Source organism: Polyergus mexicanus, unplaced genomic scaffold (genome assembly GCF_030449975.1).
Source record: "Polyergus mexicanus isolate NDT 795.1 unplaced genomic scaffold, iyPolMexi1.0 SCAF_17, whole genome shotgun sequence".
NCBI lineage: Eukaryota > Metazoa > Arthropoda > Insecta > Hymenoptera > Formicidae > Polyergus > Polyergus mexicanus.
The window spans coordinates 992072-1010271 of NW_027223337.1; the positions used below are offsets into that span (position 1 = coordinate 992072).

At 33.2% G+C, this 18200-nt stretch overlaps 4 protein-coding genes across 6 annotated transcripts; 2 read left to right on the plus strand and 2 right to left on the minus strand.

The window, feature by feature from the left end:
• The first annotated feature begins 81 nt into the window (after positions 1-81).
• Positions 82-7334, plus strand: LOC138940588 (BRCA2-interacting transcriptional repressor EMSY). 3 transcript variants are annotated; one of them, XM_070309606.1, is made up of 13 exons: positions 82-506; positions 1617-1791; positions 1998-2173; positions 2292-2398; positions 2523-2808; positions 3356-3616; positions 3711-3809; positions 3966-4129; positions 4271-4402; positions 4499-4687; positions 4748-4989; positions 5097-5215; positions 5451-7334. In XM_070309606.1, the coding sequence occupies exons 1-13, from the start codon at positions 446-448 to the stop codon at positions 5612-5614; spliced, it is 2175 nt and encodes a 724-aa protein (XP_070165707.1). In that variant the 5' UTR covers positions 82-445; the 3' UTR covers positions 5615-7334. The 3 variants fall into 3 exon arrangements, with proteins under 3 accessions (XP_070165707.1, XP_070165706.1, XP_070165705.1); XM_070309605.1 differs by having other exon boundaries at positions 85-506; positions 3993-4129; positions 5424-7334; XM_070309604.1 differs by having other exon boundaries at positions 86-506; positions 5424-7334.
• A 183-nt stretch (positions 7335-7517) lies between these two features.
• Smb (small ribonucleoprotein particle protein SmB) lies at positions 7518-9238 on the minus strand. Its single transcript, XM_070309616.1, has 3 exons — positions 9120-9238; positions 8046-8580; positions 7518-7780 (listed from the first exon to the last, which is right to left on the minus strand). The coding sequence occupies exons 1-3, from the start codon at positions 9120-9122 to the stop codon at positions 7665-7667; spliced, it is 654 nt and encodes a 217-aa protein (XP_070165717.1). The 5' UTR covers positions 9123-9238; the 3' UTR covers positions 7518-7664.
• Positions 9239-9417: 179 nt separating this feature from the next.
• On the plus strand, positions 9418-17014 carry LOC138940593 (uncharacterized). Its single transcript, XM_070309615.1, has 5 exons — positions 9418-9994; positions 10301-10515; positions 10590-14763; positions 14899-15558; positions 15644-17014. Exons 1-3 carry the CDS (start codon positions 9670-9672, stop codon positions 10797-10799), a joined length of 750 nt encoding a protein of 249 aa, XP_070165716.1. The 5' UTR covers positions 9418-9669; the 3' UTR covers positions 10800-14763; positions 14899-15558; positions 15644-17014.
• Positions 10180-18001, minus strand: Chp (leucine rich repeat containing G protein-coupled receptor chaoptin). Its single transcript, XM_070309617.1, has 15 exons — positions 17044-18001; positions 16586-16756; positions 15715-16190; positions 15311-15530; positions 14936-15246; positions 14506-14730; positions 14220-14441; positions 13704-13869; positions 13061-13593; positions 12753-12947; positions 12407-12691; positions 12209-12334; positions 12027-12140; positions 11421-11656; positions 10180-11306 (listed from the first exon to the last, which is right to left on the minus strand). The coding sequence occupies exons 1-15, from the start codon at positions 17378-17380 to the stop codon at positions 11018-11020; spliced, it is 3906 nt and encodes a 1301-aa protein (XP_070165718.1). The 5' UTR covers positions 17381-18001; the 3' UTR covers positions 10180-11017.
• Between the last annotated feature and the right edge of the window lie 199 nt (positions 18002-18200).

Here is an 18200-nt window from a genome sequence, read left to right on the forward strand (position 1 = left end):
TCACCGTTCAGTCCTTCGATATACGAATATTTAGATGCGATGTGATATGTTTGGAATTCGACCGCAAAAGAATCCAAGTTCAAATGCGAATACACATATTCCATTTTTGCTATATAAAATTTAGTAAATATTTGAAACTATCTAAAAATATAGAGACATAATGCATATAAATAAATAAAAATACCTTTTTTACGTTATAAATAAAAGCATCTCCTTGATATGCGTCACTTTGCCGCGCAATCAAACTGCCAACATCGGGACAATCAAATTCTCTAGCAGGGAATAATAATGATAATGGTAATAAAATAGTACTAGCGCGATAACTTCACGTCAACTCCAGGCCCGACTGTCAACGGAGGTTACGAAAATGCGGGAGACGATGCACGCCGATTCGGTCGTTCTGTCCGAGTGATCCCACCCGGTTGTGGAAGAATCGCGTGGAATCATGTGGCCGATGCGGTCGGAGATGACTCGAGATGAGTGCAGGAAGTGCTTACGATGCCTCGGTAAGGTTATGCGGTCGAAGAGAATCGCTTTGTGTTAGCGTGCGTGAGTCTGTCGATGTCGCTTCTCGAGTCCGAGATCTGATTTTTTTATCGCGACATAAAAATTCTATCGCAAACACGAGAACGCTCGTTTCACCGCGTTCTCCTCCTTTACGACGTGAAGACGATGAAATGTAGCAGGGATTATAACATCCGCATTGTACGCGTTTCTTCTCGCAGAGCGAGAATCGAGGAAAGTCAAGAACTCGAAAAACCTCATTTAATAGCGCAGTGAATTTTTTCGATGTGGAAGTACTGAATTTTTTTTTTTCTGTTCATTCTATGTTAAATGCAACAGTCCTTACGTCACAGATTAATATGTATGCATGATTTTCGTATTATTAGACAGCTAAAACTCAGACGTGAATAGTCGAATTTAGTGTTATATATGATGCTAAAAAAGAAAAAAAATCTTTAAGCCCAACACCTCTCTTATATTTTTCTAACATATTTAGAGTCTAAACGCCACGATTTTTACTATACATTAATATTAGAAAACGACCTTTGTATTGCATATAAATACAGCATATAATTAGGCAGCACCATTTAGCAGTAAATAGAAACAATGAAATTGAGTTTATGTTTCTAAGACTCATATACTTAACACATATTTTATACATATGAAAAGAATATGATAATATATAAAAAAATTATAAAAATTGTAAAATAATATTCACATACATGATATATTTATAATAATATATATATATATATATATATATATATTTTATTATATATATGTGTGCTTATTATATAAAATATATATTTTAGAGATAAATTTATTATTATAGAGAAAGAGAGAGGCAAAATGTACAATAATTTATAATATATGAAATATATTTATTAAGTAATACATATTTGAAAATGTCAAATTTAATTAAATTCAATTTTAAGTACCATGCATATTTAAACATGATTGTTCTTTTTAACAAAAATTTTAGTTTTAGATGAACCTGGATGATTTTAGTAATATACTCATAATATAATTATATAAGCTTTATTTGTATTTTATGTACTTCATTTGTATTTTATATATTTTGGCACATATGTATGATTCTTTATGCTTTGCAGAATTAGATGCTTATGGAAGTATGGTCTCTGTCCTACGTGCCCAAGGTCCTTTCACCAACGAGAAACAAAAATTGTTGCAAGAACTTGCTAAAGTATTACATATTTCTAATGAAAGACATCGTGCTGAAATACGGAGAGCTGTAAATGACGAGAAGCTTACAACAATTGCAGAACAGTATGTATTCTATGCAATGAATTTTAAACATAGGAGAATAAGAAAAAAAAAAATTAATCATATGTACATAAAAATACATATTTTCCAATTTATACACTGAAAATAGCTTATGAGATGAGTTTGTTATATTGACAAATTGGTGCAATATCATAGAATGCAGTGATTTATATGTTTCATATGTTTAATGTGAAATTATTATAATGCAGACTTAATGGTCCAAATACTGGTACAGATTGGACTATTGAAGGTCGCCGAACTATTCCTCTTTTGCCAAGATTAAAAGCGCGATCCGTTTTCACAACGTTAGCGAACAGCTTGTCTCTTGTAACTGCAGCTGCAAATGAGAAGAAATCTAGACGAATTGCTTCTGAAAATTCGACAGGTTTATTAAATTATAATTTTACCATATCTTTTTAAGTTATATAATTTAAAAATATATAAATATATGCATGTGTATTTCTTTTATGTATATACATATATATATATATTTATGTTAACAGCTACTGAAAGTGAACCACAGCTTGAAGTGAAAATAGAAAAAGAATTACCTGATACAAAATCATGCAGTTTGGAAAATGACTGCAATAGCAGCAAGATTTTACATGAAGTATGTAAAAATGTTATAAACTTATTAACTGCAATTTTTTTGTTTTAATGAATTTGTATGTTATATTTTTTATGTTACATTTTTATGACTATTGATAATATTGATTATATTTTCATACTTTTAGAATTCAAATCTGGCTGAAGAAGAAAAAATAGATAATATAGATACAATAGATAAAGTTATTAAAAAACCCAAAGTATCAAAATGCTCCGAAAAACGCAAATCACCATCACCATTGTCAATAGAACCGCCGAATAAGGTGCAAGTGGTATCTGAACCATTAAACAACACTTTTTTTATATCCGAAGATAAGCAGACACCACAAGCTGCTCATAAGCAATTAATACAAGCAATCACACATACTCAAAATGTTGGAGTAATCTCACTTAATCCAAATTGTGAGATTTCAGGTTGGTATTTCTTTTCCCTATTATTTTGTAAGTCTTATATTATTTAAAATTTTTGTGTTAAATAAATAGATATTTAACACTAAAGTTTTTAGAATTGAAACGATTAATATTATCAACTAACCTTAGATAAATTTTTTAAAATGCAATAGAAATGGTCTCTATTCTAAGAATTTTTAGATTTTTCTTTATGTCAAATTAGCTGTTTGCTTTTATATTATTCATTCACATTTGTCATATGATCATGTAACCATATCAATGTGAGAAATTGAATGAAAGAATACATAATAATAATTTTACTTTGTGCATGTAACATTAGAATCAAAATATGAACCAAGAGAATCTTAAAAAATAATGAAAATAATCTTAGATTAATTAATTAGAGATATAAAATTAATTAGAGAAATTAATTTTAGATTAGAGAAAATTGGCTATATAAAATTTGAAAGTTTGGAAATGCTCTTTAACATAAAAATTTTAATATATAAATTTTTTTAATATGTCATATATATCTTTTACATAATTTTGCATTATTTTTTGACAAATTCAGATACTAAGGATAACACAACAGTATCAGGATACCCGAGTGCACGGACCGCAGTTTCGTTAAATAAGCATGTAGTTACTTCAGAAATATCCATGTGCACAAATACAGATTGGACAAGCAATATGAAAAAAATGTTAACCAATACTATGCAGAATAAAGTTAGTACAAAAGTAGTGCCAGCAGTCTCGAGCGGTATTGCATTGAGCATGCCGCTAAACAAAATGAATTCGGAAAATAAAGATTTACAACACGAGGATAATACGAGTATGCTCTTGCATTAAGACATATTTTACAATAATTTAGAGACAATCGATTTTTGCGCAATTTCAAAACAATAAAATTTTTTGTATTCTTGCAGGTAGTACACAGAAAACCTCTGAGAGATCTGAGAACATTAGTTCAAATTCACCATGCAAGAAGCGACTTATGTCAATCATACATGAAGCCCTAGTATCAAGTAAGCATTATATAGACATTCGTTTGTATTATTGATAAGAGTTCGCGCGATAAAAATTGTTGGAAAAATAGATTGCGTTATTTTTAACCACATATATATTATCTCTTTTGAATATTAATTATATGAATAAATAAATACATAAAAATAAATACTTAGGTTCTCAAGTTCAAATTACACCCGTAGTGTATCCTAGCACCACAGTAGTAGCAGTATCAGGTGGCCCTGGGCCACCTCAGGTTAAGCAAACTTCCACAACGTTAACATGTAAAAAACTGCCGTCAGAACAGATTGCAATCAATCATCAATCCACTGCCAAAACGGTAATTAATTTTATCCATTTAATATTCGTATTGTTAAAATCTAATTATGTCTTGTAGTTCTATCATAAAAGAAAAAATTATGAAAATACACGAAAAATATTTTATCAATGATATAACTTATTGTATATGTATCTTCCTCAGGGTGCTACAATAAATTCTAAGAAAGTTGTAAATATGCCTCATTATCCAAATACTAAATTAAATGCTAAGACTAATGTAATCGTCATTCAGAAGGGTCATGCACAAGGCATAACATTATCACATGCAGGCAAGGTATTCTAATAAATTGATCTTATGGAATATAAACGATGAATGAAAAGAGAAAAATCGAATATATAAAGATATCATTGCATCTGTTGGCTATTTCAGGAAGTACTAGGAAAGGTAATAATGGGTGGAAAGAATCTATGTGTTACAAGCCAGCATAATAATGTGAACTCGATTAATGTCCAATCCCATCATATTTCTTTGAATAATGGAGATCAAACGAAGACTATGCTGCCGAATGTAAACTCGCCGCAGAATGCAGAATCTACCTATAAACTTGAAAATATAAACGTGAGTTATATCATTCGTCATTTGATTTGTATCTTTAATACTTAAAATTGTGTTTTGCAGTTTAAACAGGTAGTGGATGTATCCGCAAATTTACGGCATGATTCTAACAAGAATAAGCTCTTTTCGCAGTTCTTGGAAAGGGCTACAAAATTGCACGTACAACATAAGACTGTGATACATGAACATAGCGTGAATACTGCGCAAGTGAAAGAATGTAGTGGCGATACTAATATAATTGATCGAGATTCATCTCTGAAAACAAATTCCGCGATTACATCTACCATGGACGAAAAACAGCATAGGTCAGAATAATAGTAATAATATCAAACATAGATGTAACAGCTAATATTTGTGAATACATAATGAATAGAATATTGATGAATTAATATGCCTTTTTTTCCTCTTGTAGAAGAAATAAAGATGTTAATGCAAGCATGAATTGTCAGGCAATGAAGCTATTAAATTCCTCGAAACCGCAAGAAAATAAGGAAATACTTGTCAGGTCGAAGCAAATCGCCAATACACAAGGTATATTACATAACAAATATAAAAATATAAATGTTTCGTATAATTTTAAACTTTATTTTAATAAAAGAAATAAAAGGATGTGTTATCGAAATTAAAATTGTAAAATCATTCCTTATTCATCCAAGTGTCCAATTTTAAAATTATTTGATTTCATTATGTATCTTCACCAATAACCAATAAGTTACGTTTAATGCACCATTCTGTGCAGATGATGCTAACAATGATATTTGGATAGAAAATTCTGACGAGGATGTGGAAACGATTGGCGAGATAATAGATGTCCCGAATACGCAACACCTACAGTATATATTACAAGAAGATAATTATAAAAATTGCGTTTTAGAAGATTCAAGATCGATGACGACTATAAATCAATTAGACGAACACGATGATTCGTAACGACTAAAGGAGTTTCAACGTTACGTGTGTCGTAATCGTTGCATGACTTTTGTATTGAAAGCGTACTGATATGTCTATATAATATAATGTATATGTTTTACACACACACACACACACACACACACACACACATGTACGTATGTGTTCATGCCTATTTTAATGAGATTTTTGCATGTATATGCTCCTATGTTCGCTCGTTAGAAGATTTTGATGGAATCAAAAGTGACCGACCTAAGTTATTTCATACATAGAACACGACTGAGGCCGTTTGATCATAAAAATAAGATTCCAACACTCAGTGACTTCCAACATTATTCAAACATACTGATTTAATATTAATACTAATATTAATACTGTATATAAGTGCCAAATTACGATCTGCGGTTAATTTATACTTTTGTATATAGCCATGACACGCGTGTTATATATTCATTCATTTTTTCATAATCCTGCTAGCAATATAAATCGCTCTTTTAATTTTTAATTCCATTATTACGACTCTATTTCCTATTAAAGAGTTAAAAGAGTTGTGAGTTGGAATCCCCGGTGCATTTAGAGCTACTGTCTGTTATTCGTTTTGTTTTTTTTACCTTGAATGTGTTCGTAAATATATAGAGCAGCTATGTAATTTAATATTAAGCGCGGTTCCCCAATTAAAGATTCATATTTTTACCATATATGCAGAAAACACAGCTCTATCCAGTTCTACAGATTATCGAGATAAAAATCAACGATATAAATTTTACATGCTCCATAGCAAATAGAAGTATATGAATGTGTCAAATTGCAGGCGCACATTCGAAAATTTTATACTTTTGTCCATAGACATGTAAGATTAAACGCGTTTCTGTAAATGTGATATTATAATATTAAGTACTAGAAATTTAATTCTGTGAATCTGTCACTTGCTCATGCTACTGTTGCAGCGGCGCTGTAAATATCTTGTAAATACATCGACATACTCTCGTACTAAAGAGAAAACGTTTATTTAAGGATGGGTATATAAGAATAATCTTTTCTCTCGCCGTCATTAATAAAGTGTGTATATTAATTAAAATTCGATGATAGCTTTAGTTATTTTTATCAATAGAGAGAAACATATACCGTTCTCTACTGTTTTAATAAAACTTGCTCGAGGCAAGTTGATAATTTGTTCTTCACTAAAAGTGCAATTTTTAACAGGAAAAAGTTATATTTTTCTTAAGCAAAGTGACACTGCCCTTCAATTCATAATATTGCAATACTCTGTTACTCGAATTTTTTTATTATTATTATATTTTATGCGAGATTTCTACCGAAAGTTGCAAAGATTTTTGCCTAAATTCGTACGAATTTACAAGTTAATTTGTGCAATTTAATCTTCACCAATAAATGAGACATTACATTTTTTCAACCTTCAGGTCATGTTTTGCAGCCAGAGTGTCTTAGATTTCTCATATCTATTTTATAATAAATGATTTTAATAGATTACTTTAAGTTAAAGCAAATCTTATTTTAACTTTAATTTTTAAGATTTTTAACATTTAGTACTGAAAATTTATAAAATTATGAAAAGTTACGCGCGCGTGATATTCATTGTCAGTCAAATTTAGGGATCTAATCCATAAACGAAACTTGATACGGTAAATCTAAGACATTCTGTATGTAATATCGCCAATGCAAACTGTGTATAAGCACAAACGATGATATTTATAGCTAATTGTAAAATAAATAAAGATATTAAAACATGAGTAAATTAGTCGTTCCTTGAACTCTCTCTTTAAATATTTAATAATTATTAATATATACCTTATTTTTATATGTATAATTGTGTAACATTATCAAAAAGAATTATCCTAAAACGAAAATACATTATATTACTGTTTTAAAGAACTTCAAGGATATAGAAAATCCATCAAATAAATTTTTTATCATTGGTTGCAAATTTTAATAAAATTGATATACATTCACATCATTGAAGAAAGTTATGCAAAGACTAGGGTAAATATATCAATATTATCAAAGAATTTCTTATTGTCTCTAATTGTATTATCATATGATATTTTAATAATTAATATGGGCGAGGAGGAGGACCACCACGCATCAATCCAGGAGGTGGGCCCCTCATCCCAGGTGGCCCCATTGGTGGGCCACCACGTCCTAGGGGTGGCATTCCAGGTGGCATACCTGTCAAATACAGAGATATGTGTGTTTTATTATATATAATTTCTGTAATTATTTAGTATAATTTTATAGATTTTTTGTAATTAAAACATGTAAAACATATAGTACAAAAACATATAATACAAGATTATTTTCGAATTAGAAAAGAGATATTTGTGTATCAAAAGATTCTTCCTATATTTTTAAAAAAGAAATAGAAAAGAAAAAAAGGTCCTTTTCTCTCTTTCTTAAAGGGATTGGATATCCAGATCAAAGAAAACAATCTTACCCATCATACCAGCCGGTGGTCCCATCATGCCCGGTGGTGGTCCACCAACTGGCATACGCGGCGGACCACCAGGATGTATTTGAGGTGGTGCCGAGACTTGACCTCTGCTGCCAGGCGTCATGATCTGTTGCGATGGTCCTCCAACACCTCTGACAGGACCCTGAAGTCCAGCTGGTACTCCTGCGACGTTTGCTGGCATACCTCTGCCTGCAGCACGAGCCATACCTGGCCCTGGCGCTGCTCCTGGAATCGGTACTCTAGGTAATCCTTCCTCAGGAGGCGGCGGACCTTCTACAGTCAATGACACTATATTCTCGCCACGTAGAAGCACAAATCCCAATACACGCTTCTCTTCCCTTTCAGGCTGTTTGGTATTCTTTGGCTTGATCTTGCGAAATTCTTCGCAGTCACCAAGTATCAAGTTCATATGCTTGTCAAAAGCCTTAAAAGTGCCAATGAACGTTCTAGAGTCTTGCAAGATGATTCTGACTCTGTAGTTGATATGCTGCAACATCTTGTTGTTCTTGCCGATCGTCTAAAAATAGTGAATAAAAAGATTATATGCAAAAAAAATATGTATACTTTATATTTTAACGATTGTATGTGTATAAAGAATTAGAAGGAATAATTAATTTTTAATTAATAAATTATTGATTTATAATCGTTTGATAGGTTTAAGTAGATCTGTGAAAATATTTTGTATTATTTAAATCTGAAACTAAACAAATTTTGATTATAAAAGCATTTCATTATAAAGCGTTTAATTCTCTTAATGCCTGTGTCTAAGCAAAAGAAAATTTGTTTTAAATTATTTTCTTCTTCTTTACGTGCATAATCTTTTCTGGACGAATGAATTCTGGATACTTTTATTTCTAAAAATAGAGGAGACCTATTATGCACATGTTCTTTTTTTAATCGAATATATGTATTTAATTATCTTTATTTGATCTAAAACATCTTAATCTATATTTGTTACAGACTTTCGTTCAAAGTACAAAAGAATATAAAAGCAAGTTAAATTGAAGATTCTTGAATTAAAGTTATCTTATAATAATAAACATTTTCATCGCTTACCATCTTGATTATTATTTTAAGAAGTATGCTTCTTTAACAAAAAATTCTTGGAAAAGTCTCTTCACACTCTTCACACTTTTACCGCATAACCTTTCTCTTCTCAAACACATGAAGAAACTATTCTTAAGGCCGTATTACGGGTTGCGAGCGCGGGCTCGGTACTCGATTACGATTGGAGTTACGGTTGATGGTTGCGGATTGACCAATCAGAGCAAAGTTAAACAAGGATAGAGCAGACTCATAGCACTAAAAGTGTGCTTTTCGAACGCACCCGTCTCTCAATTCTCAATTTCTCAGTTCTCAGTGTCGCTAGATCATCGGTCATTCGGTCATTCTTCGCGACTCGATTCCGATTTTTAAAAAAGATAACTTCACATTTCTCACATGAATGAACTATAAACTATATATATTTAAGATTTACGGAAATGAATGTTTGATAAGCTAAAAATTTGATAGACCAAAATCATACGCTCGAACTGTTGCGAGTCATGTGATCTTTCCGTATGCAAATTTAAATATTGCAAACAATTTCTTTGTAAATTTCGTCAGTATGCATGTCGAGGAAAAGCGAATCCACGAGGTTGTTTCAAATTCTAAATTGAGCGATAACATTAATCCCATCATCAAACATCACAAACGATTTCAACGAGCAGACGAGTCCTACAGAAATGTAAAGCAAAGGATGAATGATGCAATCAAGACGGAAGAATTTTCGAGTATGTCGTGTGAGATCCAAAGTGCCGGGAAATATGATACATCGATGTCTAAAAGCAACGCGGTTCAACAACTTGAACATGTCTCGTGGAAATATAAAAATCCATACAGCGTTTCTATTAGTGATTCTACACGTCATCAAAAATCAAGTCACGCATCAGGTAAACGCATAATTAATTATACAGACATTACTAAATAGTACTAATTTTTTAAATTATTAATTACTTTTCATAAGATCTTAATCAATCAATTATAATTAATCTTTTAAATCTTCAGTATTGACAATTCAATCTTTTTGTATAGAGATTATTCAATAATACCGTGAAAAAATTTTGCATTGGTTCCATTTTGGTTGCATTAAACAGATATAATCAAAATATCTTATATATTATATTTTTTACAAGAAATATCAAGCTAAAAGAGCTAGCTTTAAGTTTCAAGATGAATTATTTGTTGTAATATTATAGAGAATGTTTTCAAGGACGACGAACCCCAAGAAGGGAGAACAAAGCAAAGCATTCTTTCCAATTGTCGAGAATATTTAGCTAATTATCAAGAATCTTGCGGTACATCACGTACTGAATATTCCTTTGCAGCCTTGATTTTAGTAATGGCTCAGGCTACGGCGCGATCTCTGTGGGCGTTGATATATGTGATTGTTAACATTGCTCCTATTATCCAGGTGATTATGCAAGGTATCTCTATATCCTACCTTAACTAAGGATAAGGATTGAAATTGTGAAACATAAATTCCAGATGTTTTCCTTCATATTAAGATTTGTATTGGACAAAATAATCGACATACGCAGAGCTAAGAACATTCAGCAAGTAATGGTCAAATTCGCAATACTCGCTATGCAATTGCTCAGTGTGTATGTTTGCCTTATATTTATACTCGGCTTCATTGTTTTTCCGATTGTACAAATGGCAATCGGTATTGTAGCTAAATTTGTGATGCACAATTAAATTGTGATTTTAATAAAACGTGAATAAATCATAGTGTGCTGTCCTTACAAAAGATTTTCAGTTTCACATTAATTTACAAGTACACGAGTACAATTTCTTTTGTACAAATATACGAGCATGTGCATAACGATTTGGTCGTTCTTTTACAATGATCATAACATTCTTTTCGCAAATTTCGATTCGAGAATATTGTATAAAAAGCAACGCGATTGAGACGCCTAATAAATAACAGCCAGGACGATCGAGAAAAACAGAAAAGCAAAATTGTCCAGCACAATAGTATGACTCGCTGCACCCCACCCGCATTCCAGTTCTGTTTTCAATGCGTTCGACAACGATACATTGTTCTTATTTAAGCAGAACGTCTCACGGAGATCGTCGTCCCAGCCGTTGTCCCAACAACTGAATTCGTCATTCTCTTCGTGCTCGAAGTTCTTAAATTCGTCGTAAGAAGTACATCGATCTTCTTGATACTGTCTCTGCTTCCTCTGCCATATTTCGATCCACCTGTGTAAAAGAAAAAAGATGTTTATTTCTTATCAGCTTCAGCACAGATCGATTTATTTTTGTGATACTTAGATTTCTATCATCGCTGGCGTTCAACTACTGTGTCAATCATACCCGATATCACAATCGCAATTAAGATAGCTGCCTGCTAATCGGAGCTTCATGATAAATCGCTCCCCCGGTACTCCTGGTTTATAACCGGACGATGGATTGTGCAATGTTCGAGTGTCACTTTCGCGAATTTCTACCGTTATGTTACGCACTCGCTGCGCATTGCTGAACATTTCCCTCGGTACGATCGCCACGCTGGTATTGTACAAGCCGAAATGAAGATGGGGATTTCGTATGCCCTAAAAAATCGTTCGATGTATTTCAAACATCTAACATTATTTATAAATTTCTAACAACATTTTTATGTTTAGTTTATATTATCATCGATTTTTATCTCTGAAATTTTGTATAATATGTAGTACATTTGTGTATTATACATATATAATTCTATTATGAATGAATTTCTATAAAAGTTAATCCAAGTTTGGAACAGTTTAATTGATTCTACAGTCATTCTGATCTGCAAAATCCATTAAAATTTCATTTAATTACAATAATCACATAATAATGTTCATAGAAGCAAATGAACTTGCATTTCATAAAATTTTACAAGTTGTTTTTAGGGACAAATTAGAGAACAAGGATTTATAAGAACTAACAAAAACTTACGCGCAGAATCTCCGGATGTATTTTCTTTAAAGCTTTACCAGTCAATGTAATGTTGTATAATTTGTAAGGAAACTTCCCTGTCATTTCCTTCTCTAGATCGGTGCCGTTTTGAATCTATACAAATATGTTTCTGAATTCAATAAATCTAGCTCGCATCATGTAATATTCATTCGATTACTTACATCAATGAGCAAATGTTTCAGACCATGATTGTATTGCAGAATATTGGGAAAGTTGAAGTTCTTCATACTGTTATATACAGTGATGTGCAACTTGCGAAGCTTACTGGCTTTGCAGAGTGCGCCTGCCTGCAAAAATCGATTATAATTCTTTTGTGAAATCTTGTATAATTTGTTACGAGAACTTGAACAAGCGCTTACCTCAAAGATTGATAGAGTGAGTCTTCGTATATCCAGCTCTTCAAGGCTGTCGGCCACGCCCAGAAAACTCGTATTCGTAATGGCGGTAATAGGATTATTCGACAAATTAAAGATCTTTAATTCCGGTAACGAGTGAGTGATCAATGGTACCACTGTCAAATCATTGGCACTCAAATCTAAATAATGGAGAGATGTCAAATTTGACGATATTTCCGTTGGTATCGATGCTAGCTCGTTATATGCCAAATATAAGGTTTGCAGTCGTCGTAGAGGCAATTCTGGAACCTAAGTTACTAATTATATGCCATTCCACATATATGTTTCTCATTGCGTATAAGATACTTACGCTCAAGAGAGAGATGTTGCTTAGACTAAGGTGCAAAAGTGTATTTTCCAAACCATAGAATGTTCTTCCACGGCTTTCCAAGATGAGTTGCTTGTTATGGCTTAAGTCAAGATGAGCCAGATATGGTAAATCAGAAAATACGCCATCATCTAATCTAACAAGTCGATTGTACGATAGGTCTATCCATACAAGACGCTATCAAAAAATACAATGCATAATATTATTTATTCGATAACGAACGATTAAACGAGATAATTGATGATAGAAGAAAGCAATTTAGATTTCAATGTGAACTGAGTCAGACTTACTTTAAGTCTGAATATCATATCAGTATTATGGATTCCTGATAAAAAGTTCCAGGACATGTCCAAGTTCGCTAAGCTTGCGGCAGAAGTCAACGACATACTCTTGATAGGCAATCTCGTGAATTGATTGTGCGAAAGATCGAGACTCTCTATGTTAGAATCGGTGAACATATTATCTGATAGTGTTCTCAGTTTGTTATGAGATAAATCCACGATGCGGAGCTTCTTCAGCGGTCTTAAAGCCTCCGCCGGAATATCCATGATTTCGTTCCACGAGAGAAGCAATACCTGTAAGTTTTTCGTATTCTTGAAGCAGTCAAAGTCCACCTCTTTCAGTTCGTTGTATCTCAAGTCGAGCCACTGCAAGTGTGGCATGTTGCCAAAAACACTCTGAGTAACGTTCCTCAGTTGATTGTTTGATAGATACAGATGAGTGAGAGAATATTCGACCGGCTTAAAATAATACTTCATTATGTCGGAGATATTATTGTAACTCAAGTCCAGAACTTTGATGTTCGAGTGCACACTACCACCAACTAAAAAAAAAATAAGATAATTAGAAATTAAATTTTATTCGTTATTCATCATGAAAATTAATATTTGTCAAAGAGATCGTGTTTATAGAATATGATAAAAGCGAACTCACTGGCAGAAGTAGATGGGAAACTGCTATTTATCCACAATTTCGGAATCTCGTTGTGACTAACATTGACTTTAAATGATGACAATGTACCCACTTGATCGAAGAAGGCGAAATCGAATTCACGAAGATTGTTATATGCGAGATCGAGAAAATCAAGATCCGGCAAATTCTGAAATATCAATAATGTACACAGTATTTTTAAATGAATCTTCAATTATCCGTAATATTGAGATTTTATATAAGACTTGGATTGCAAACAAATTTCAAATTCAATTAAATGGCAGAATCTTTTTTTTTTCAACTAATTTTAATTAGCTTGGACTTAACAAGAATTTAATTTTCAAGATATACTTAACAAATATGCATTATACGTCAGTGATATTTTTTTGCTACAAAATTTTTATCAAGAAGCAATCAACTTAGGTTCGTCATAGAATTTATAACTAAGAGCATATTCATAAACGTCCTACAATATTCTATATAATACCTGCTCTCGCATATATTCATATATTAAATTACTTGGAAGGCTTCGTCGTTAATGTCCCTAATCTTGTTACCACGCAAGTTGATGTACTTAAGTCGGTTCATATTCATGAAAGCCCGCCTCTCGATCCTGTCAATGGCGTTGTCCTCTAGATTGATCATCATTAGGGCCGACAGATCGACGAAAATGTGAGTTTGTAGATTCTTCACTTTATTAAACGCAAAGTTAATCTCTTCCAGCGTCGAATGGATATCGCCCTATGAATCGAACGTTTTCTTTATCGCGTAAGACGATATTGTGTTGTTAAAACGATCGATTTACCTGAAAAGTACCCTTGAATATATTATCAATTTCGTTATCCTGCAATTCAATGCGCTTGATCCTCTTCAGAAAGTGAAACGACGTGGCGGGTAAGGAGCGAATTTTATTGTTACTAAAATCGAGATGTTGCAGATTCGTCAACGATTTCAATGGTCGATTAGGTATCTCGGAAATCGTTGAGGATAGACTATGGGACATTCTTAACGTCAACAAAGAATGGCCTACCTACGCGTGAGGAATTCGAAAAACTGTAAAGAGGTGTATACTTGTATACTCTGTACATAATATTCTTATTTCACATTTAATCTTACAAATTTTATGTTAAATTTCTTTCTCTCATATATATGAAGATGTAATATTATTATTTTAAATTATATGAAGTACAATTTCTAGAGATAAACCAAGGTTCAAATGAGATGTAAGAATTTACCTCTGAAAAAGCCTCGTCGTCTATCGTCGATATCGAGTTTTCGGAAAAGTCGAGATACTTGATCCCGCGAACGTGCATAAAAGCATGGCTCTTGATAGTGTTTAGATTACTGTGGACTATCCGTAACTCCTTGATGTCCATACCAAATTCCAAAAAATCATCCGCCGACAAGATCGCCTGCGGCATCCGAGATATCGCGAGGAAACGCAGGTTTCTCATCTGGCGTAGATCTTGAAGGGAGATGATGCTGTTCTGTTTCCCGCTGAGATCCAAGTTGTATAAGGAATATTGGAAGCCGTTGAAAACCTCGGCTGAAATGTTGTACATTGATGTCTGTTTTGCACATTGTGTCTGCGTCCCATGAAGAGTACTTACTTGGCGAAAATGTGTCGATACGATTCTCGCGAAAGATGAGCGTATGCAGGAAATCGAACTCTTGGAAAAGCCGATTGGGAAGCGTAGTTATATTGTTTCCCGAGACATCCAATAAGTCGAGTGTCGACTCCAAACCGGCAAAATTAGCCGAATTGATCTCCAGTAAATCGCAGTCGTTAAAATATAGCTCGCGAATGCGCGAGTCTCGGAACGTATCCTTCTTAGCTCGCGAAATTCAATACATATATGTTAGTATCAATTGTCATTATTTAATATTAATATTAATTGTATTAATATTAATTACTATCTTCTTAATTTTTTTTCATTTCTTAGACATTCTTTCTCAACTTTGCACGGTACGATGTGAGTTACGCTAATTTATGAGCTTTATAATTTAATCCTACCTCAATCATCGTCAAAGGATTGCCGCTGAGATACGTGCGGTTGACTTTGTAAAAATGCTGAAAATCATCGGACGCGAGAATCTCGATCTGATTGTAGTCCAACTGCAACACATCCAGAGACATCTGTATGCCCCTGATCTCCGGTTCCTGTTGCGTCTGCAGCATCCTCGATATCCTATTGTAGCTGAGATCGAGGACTTTCATGCGCTTCAGTTGGGATAGTTGGGCGTATGGCACGTACGTCAACTGATTGTCATTCAGATAAAGATGCGTCAGATGGGCCATCCCGCCTTTAAATACCGACAGATCGATCTCCTTCAAACTGTTCTCTCGAAGATCGAGAATCTCTAGGTACGTGAGACCGGCAAAAGCGTCGGCCGGTAGCTTCTCGATTGCGTTTCGACCCAGATATAGAGTCTGCAGCGAGTTCCCCAGACCCCGCCAGTTTTCCGCCGCGATATGAGATATCTTGTTACCTACATTAAATCGTGCATCTGATAATGTTAAATTTTTCATATTGTGCCAAGCTTTTATGTGGAGAAAATGTTACGTCTTTAAAATTCTTAAATTCATATTGATTCTATTCTTTGTACGATGCATCGTCTATTAAACTATTATAAATCTTAGCAAATATCTTGTAAAATTATTTAGACATATCAAGAAGTTCTCTCTCCCTTTTGTGCTATCATATTTTTTTTAAATTATAATTTAATTAAAAGAATGTTATATTAAATTATTATTAACATTAGATGTTTTTTAATGCAACATTATATCTTTAGAAACACATTATATATTATACTATTATAAACATCAGTGAGAATCTTTTTTTAAGAATTTAGACCGCTAATTAGATCTCGCTAAGAGTAGATACCTGTAAGTTCGAGAAGCCGAAGTTTTTGCAAATGTCTGAATGATTTGCTCGGCACACTTGCGAGTTGATTGTAAGATAAATCGAGCTCCCATAATGATCTCTCGAGACCTAGAAAGGCTTCTTCTGGAATGTCTGCCAGGGGATTATGCTTAATCTGTAGTTTGTAGAGACCTAAAATGCATGATAATAATACGCATCATGTCACGGATTCTTTGTTGTTCTGATAAAAGAATTGATGTTCATAGAGAAACATATTTATTGAAATAAAATAATACATATCATATCGAGATATAAAAATGAAAAATTTGTTCAGTCAGTTCATTGATTTAAATCTATATTATTTCAGAGATTAGCTTTATAATTGAAAAAAGAAAATATGAGAAATTTTCAAGAAATCTTGATACATATTAGCCTCCCATAACTTTTCACTTTATCAGTTTTTCAATTTAGTTGCGTACCGGTATTCATAAGGTGCTGCGGCTGCAGAAATCTCAACCCATTATTCTCCAGTTGTAGCATGAACATTTTTGAGGAATTAATCGGCTCTGGCATTCGCAGCATCGGCACGTTATAGCACGCCACTATGCCAAGATCCGGTATGGCTTTTGAACAGGTGCAGAGTGGATTGAAAAAACATGGCGGATACTGGACTGGTAACTCATGCATCCGCACGATGGACGCCCACATCATCAGCAATAGGACGATTATCAGCATAACGTAGGCGACCTTCACCAAAGTAAAGAGCTTCTGCAAATCATCGATTTTGCATATCGGACTCACCTCGAAGGCACACATAATGTATCTTGGAAGGGGAGAAATTTAACGGCTATATATAGTTAAAGCTTTCATTATACGCATAAAAAGACATGAACATCCTTATCAGAATATCGATAAGAATCATGCGACTCTTTTTGTGTTCCTAAATATCTGTATTCCATGATGAAAATACCATATATATGGTTTCATCCAATCGTATTACATATCTATGATAGCTTTCTTACTTTAAAAAATTTAATAAGCTTCTCTCATAAAAATCCCAGGATTTTTTTTTTTTTTGCAATTCTCGTACAAAAGATACCTATACTTCAGAGGTTCCAAGGTAGTGCGCATTTTCTGTGATTTAATAATCGTCTTCACATGTAAAATACTAGTGGTTTTCATTATAATTAATGAAGAGTTTCAAATGTGAATTACAAATAACAATTCTGACGGATTTTACCATGCCTTTTTGGATTGCCTCTGCCGAGATTTCTACTCTTGTGTTGAACTTTTTCACTAAGATGACATCGAGCAATGAAACGCTAACTAACAACTCGCGACAATCTGGCGTGCTCGCTTACTGTCTCTTGCGCGACAGGGCTTCGCTGACAGTTTCGGTGCTTCTCTTTACCAGATTACACAAACATGATATATTCCATTAGTGATCGAATAAAGCTGTGCGCATAAAACAATTTAAGCTGTCTCGTTGCGGTCAGTATTATATTTAATGAATATTATTCTCTCTCAAAGTAACAACCGGTTGTTCCAATAATATATCATTGCTTAAATCTTCCTTAAGGCTAGTAGTAATTTTGATATTCCGTTGTTATCTGTTCAGTTGGCTCTGTATGAATCT

Excerpts from the sequence above, each read along its gene's own strand:
- LOC138940588 (XM_070309604.1), top strand. The coding sequence starts at position 446 with ATGTGGCCGATGCGGTCGGAGATGACTCGAGATGAGTGCAGGAAGTGC. Across the intron at positions 507-1,616 it reads GAAGTGCTTACGATGCCTCG|AATTAGATGCTTATGGAAGT; the intron begins GTAAGGTTATGC and ends TATGCTTTGCAG. Across the intron at positions 2,399-2,522 it reads GCAGCAAGATTTTACATGAA|AATTCAAATCTGGCTGAAGA; the intron begins GTATGTAAAAAT and ends TCATACTTTTAG.
- Smb (XM_070309616.1), bottom strand. Across the intron at positions 7,781-8,045 it reads ACCACCGGCTGGTATGATGG|GTATGCCACCTGGAATGCCA; the intron begins GTAAGATTGTTT and ends TGTATTTGACAG.
- LOC138940593 (XM_070309615.1), top strand. The coding sequence starts at position 9,670 with ATGCATGTCGAGGAAAAGCGAATCCACGAGGTTGTTTCAAATTCTAAA. Across the intron at positions 9,995-10,300 it reads AAAATCAAGTCACGCATCAG|AGAATGTTTTCAAGGACGAC; the intron begins GTAAACGCATAA and ends GTAATATTATAG. Across the intron at positions 10,516-10,589 it reads ACATTGCTCCTATTATCCAG|ATGTTTTCCTTCATATTAAG; the intron begins GTGATTATGCAA and ends CATAAATTCCAG.
- Chp (XM_070309617.1), bottom strand. The coding sequence starts at position 17,380 with ATGTGTGCCTTCGAGGTGAGTCCGATATGCAAAATCGATGATTTGCAG. Across the intron at positions 14,731-14,935 it reads ACGACGAGGCTTTTTCAGAG|GTAGGCCATTCTTTGTTGAC; the intron begins GTAAATTCTTAC and ends CCTCACGCGTAG. Across the intron at positions 12,692-12,752 it reads GCAACATCTCTCTCTTGAGC|GTTCCAGAATTGCCTCTACG; the intron begins GTAAGTATCTTA and ends TTAGTAACTTAG.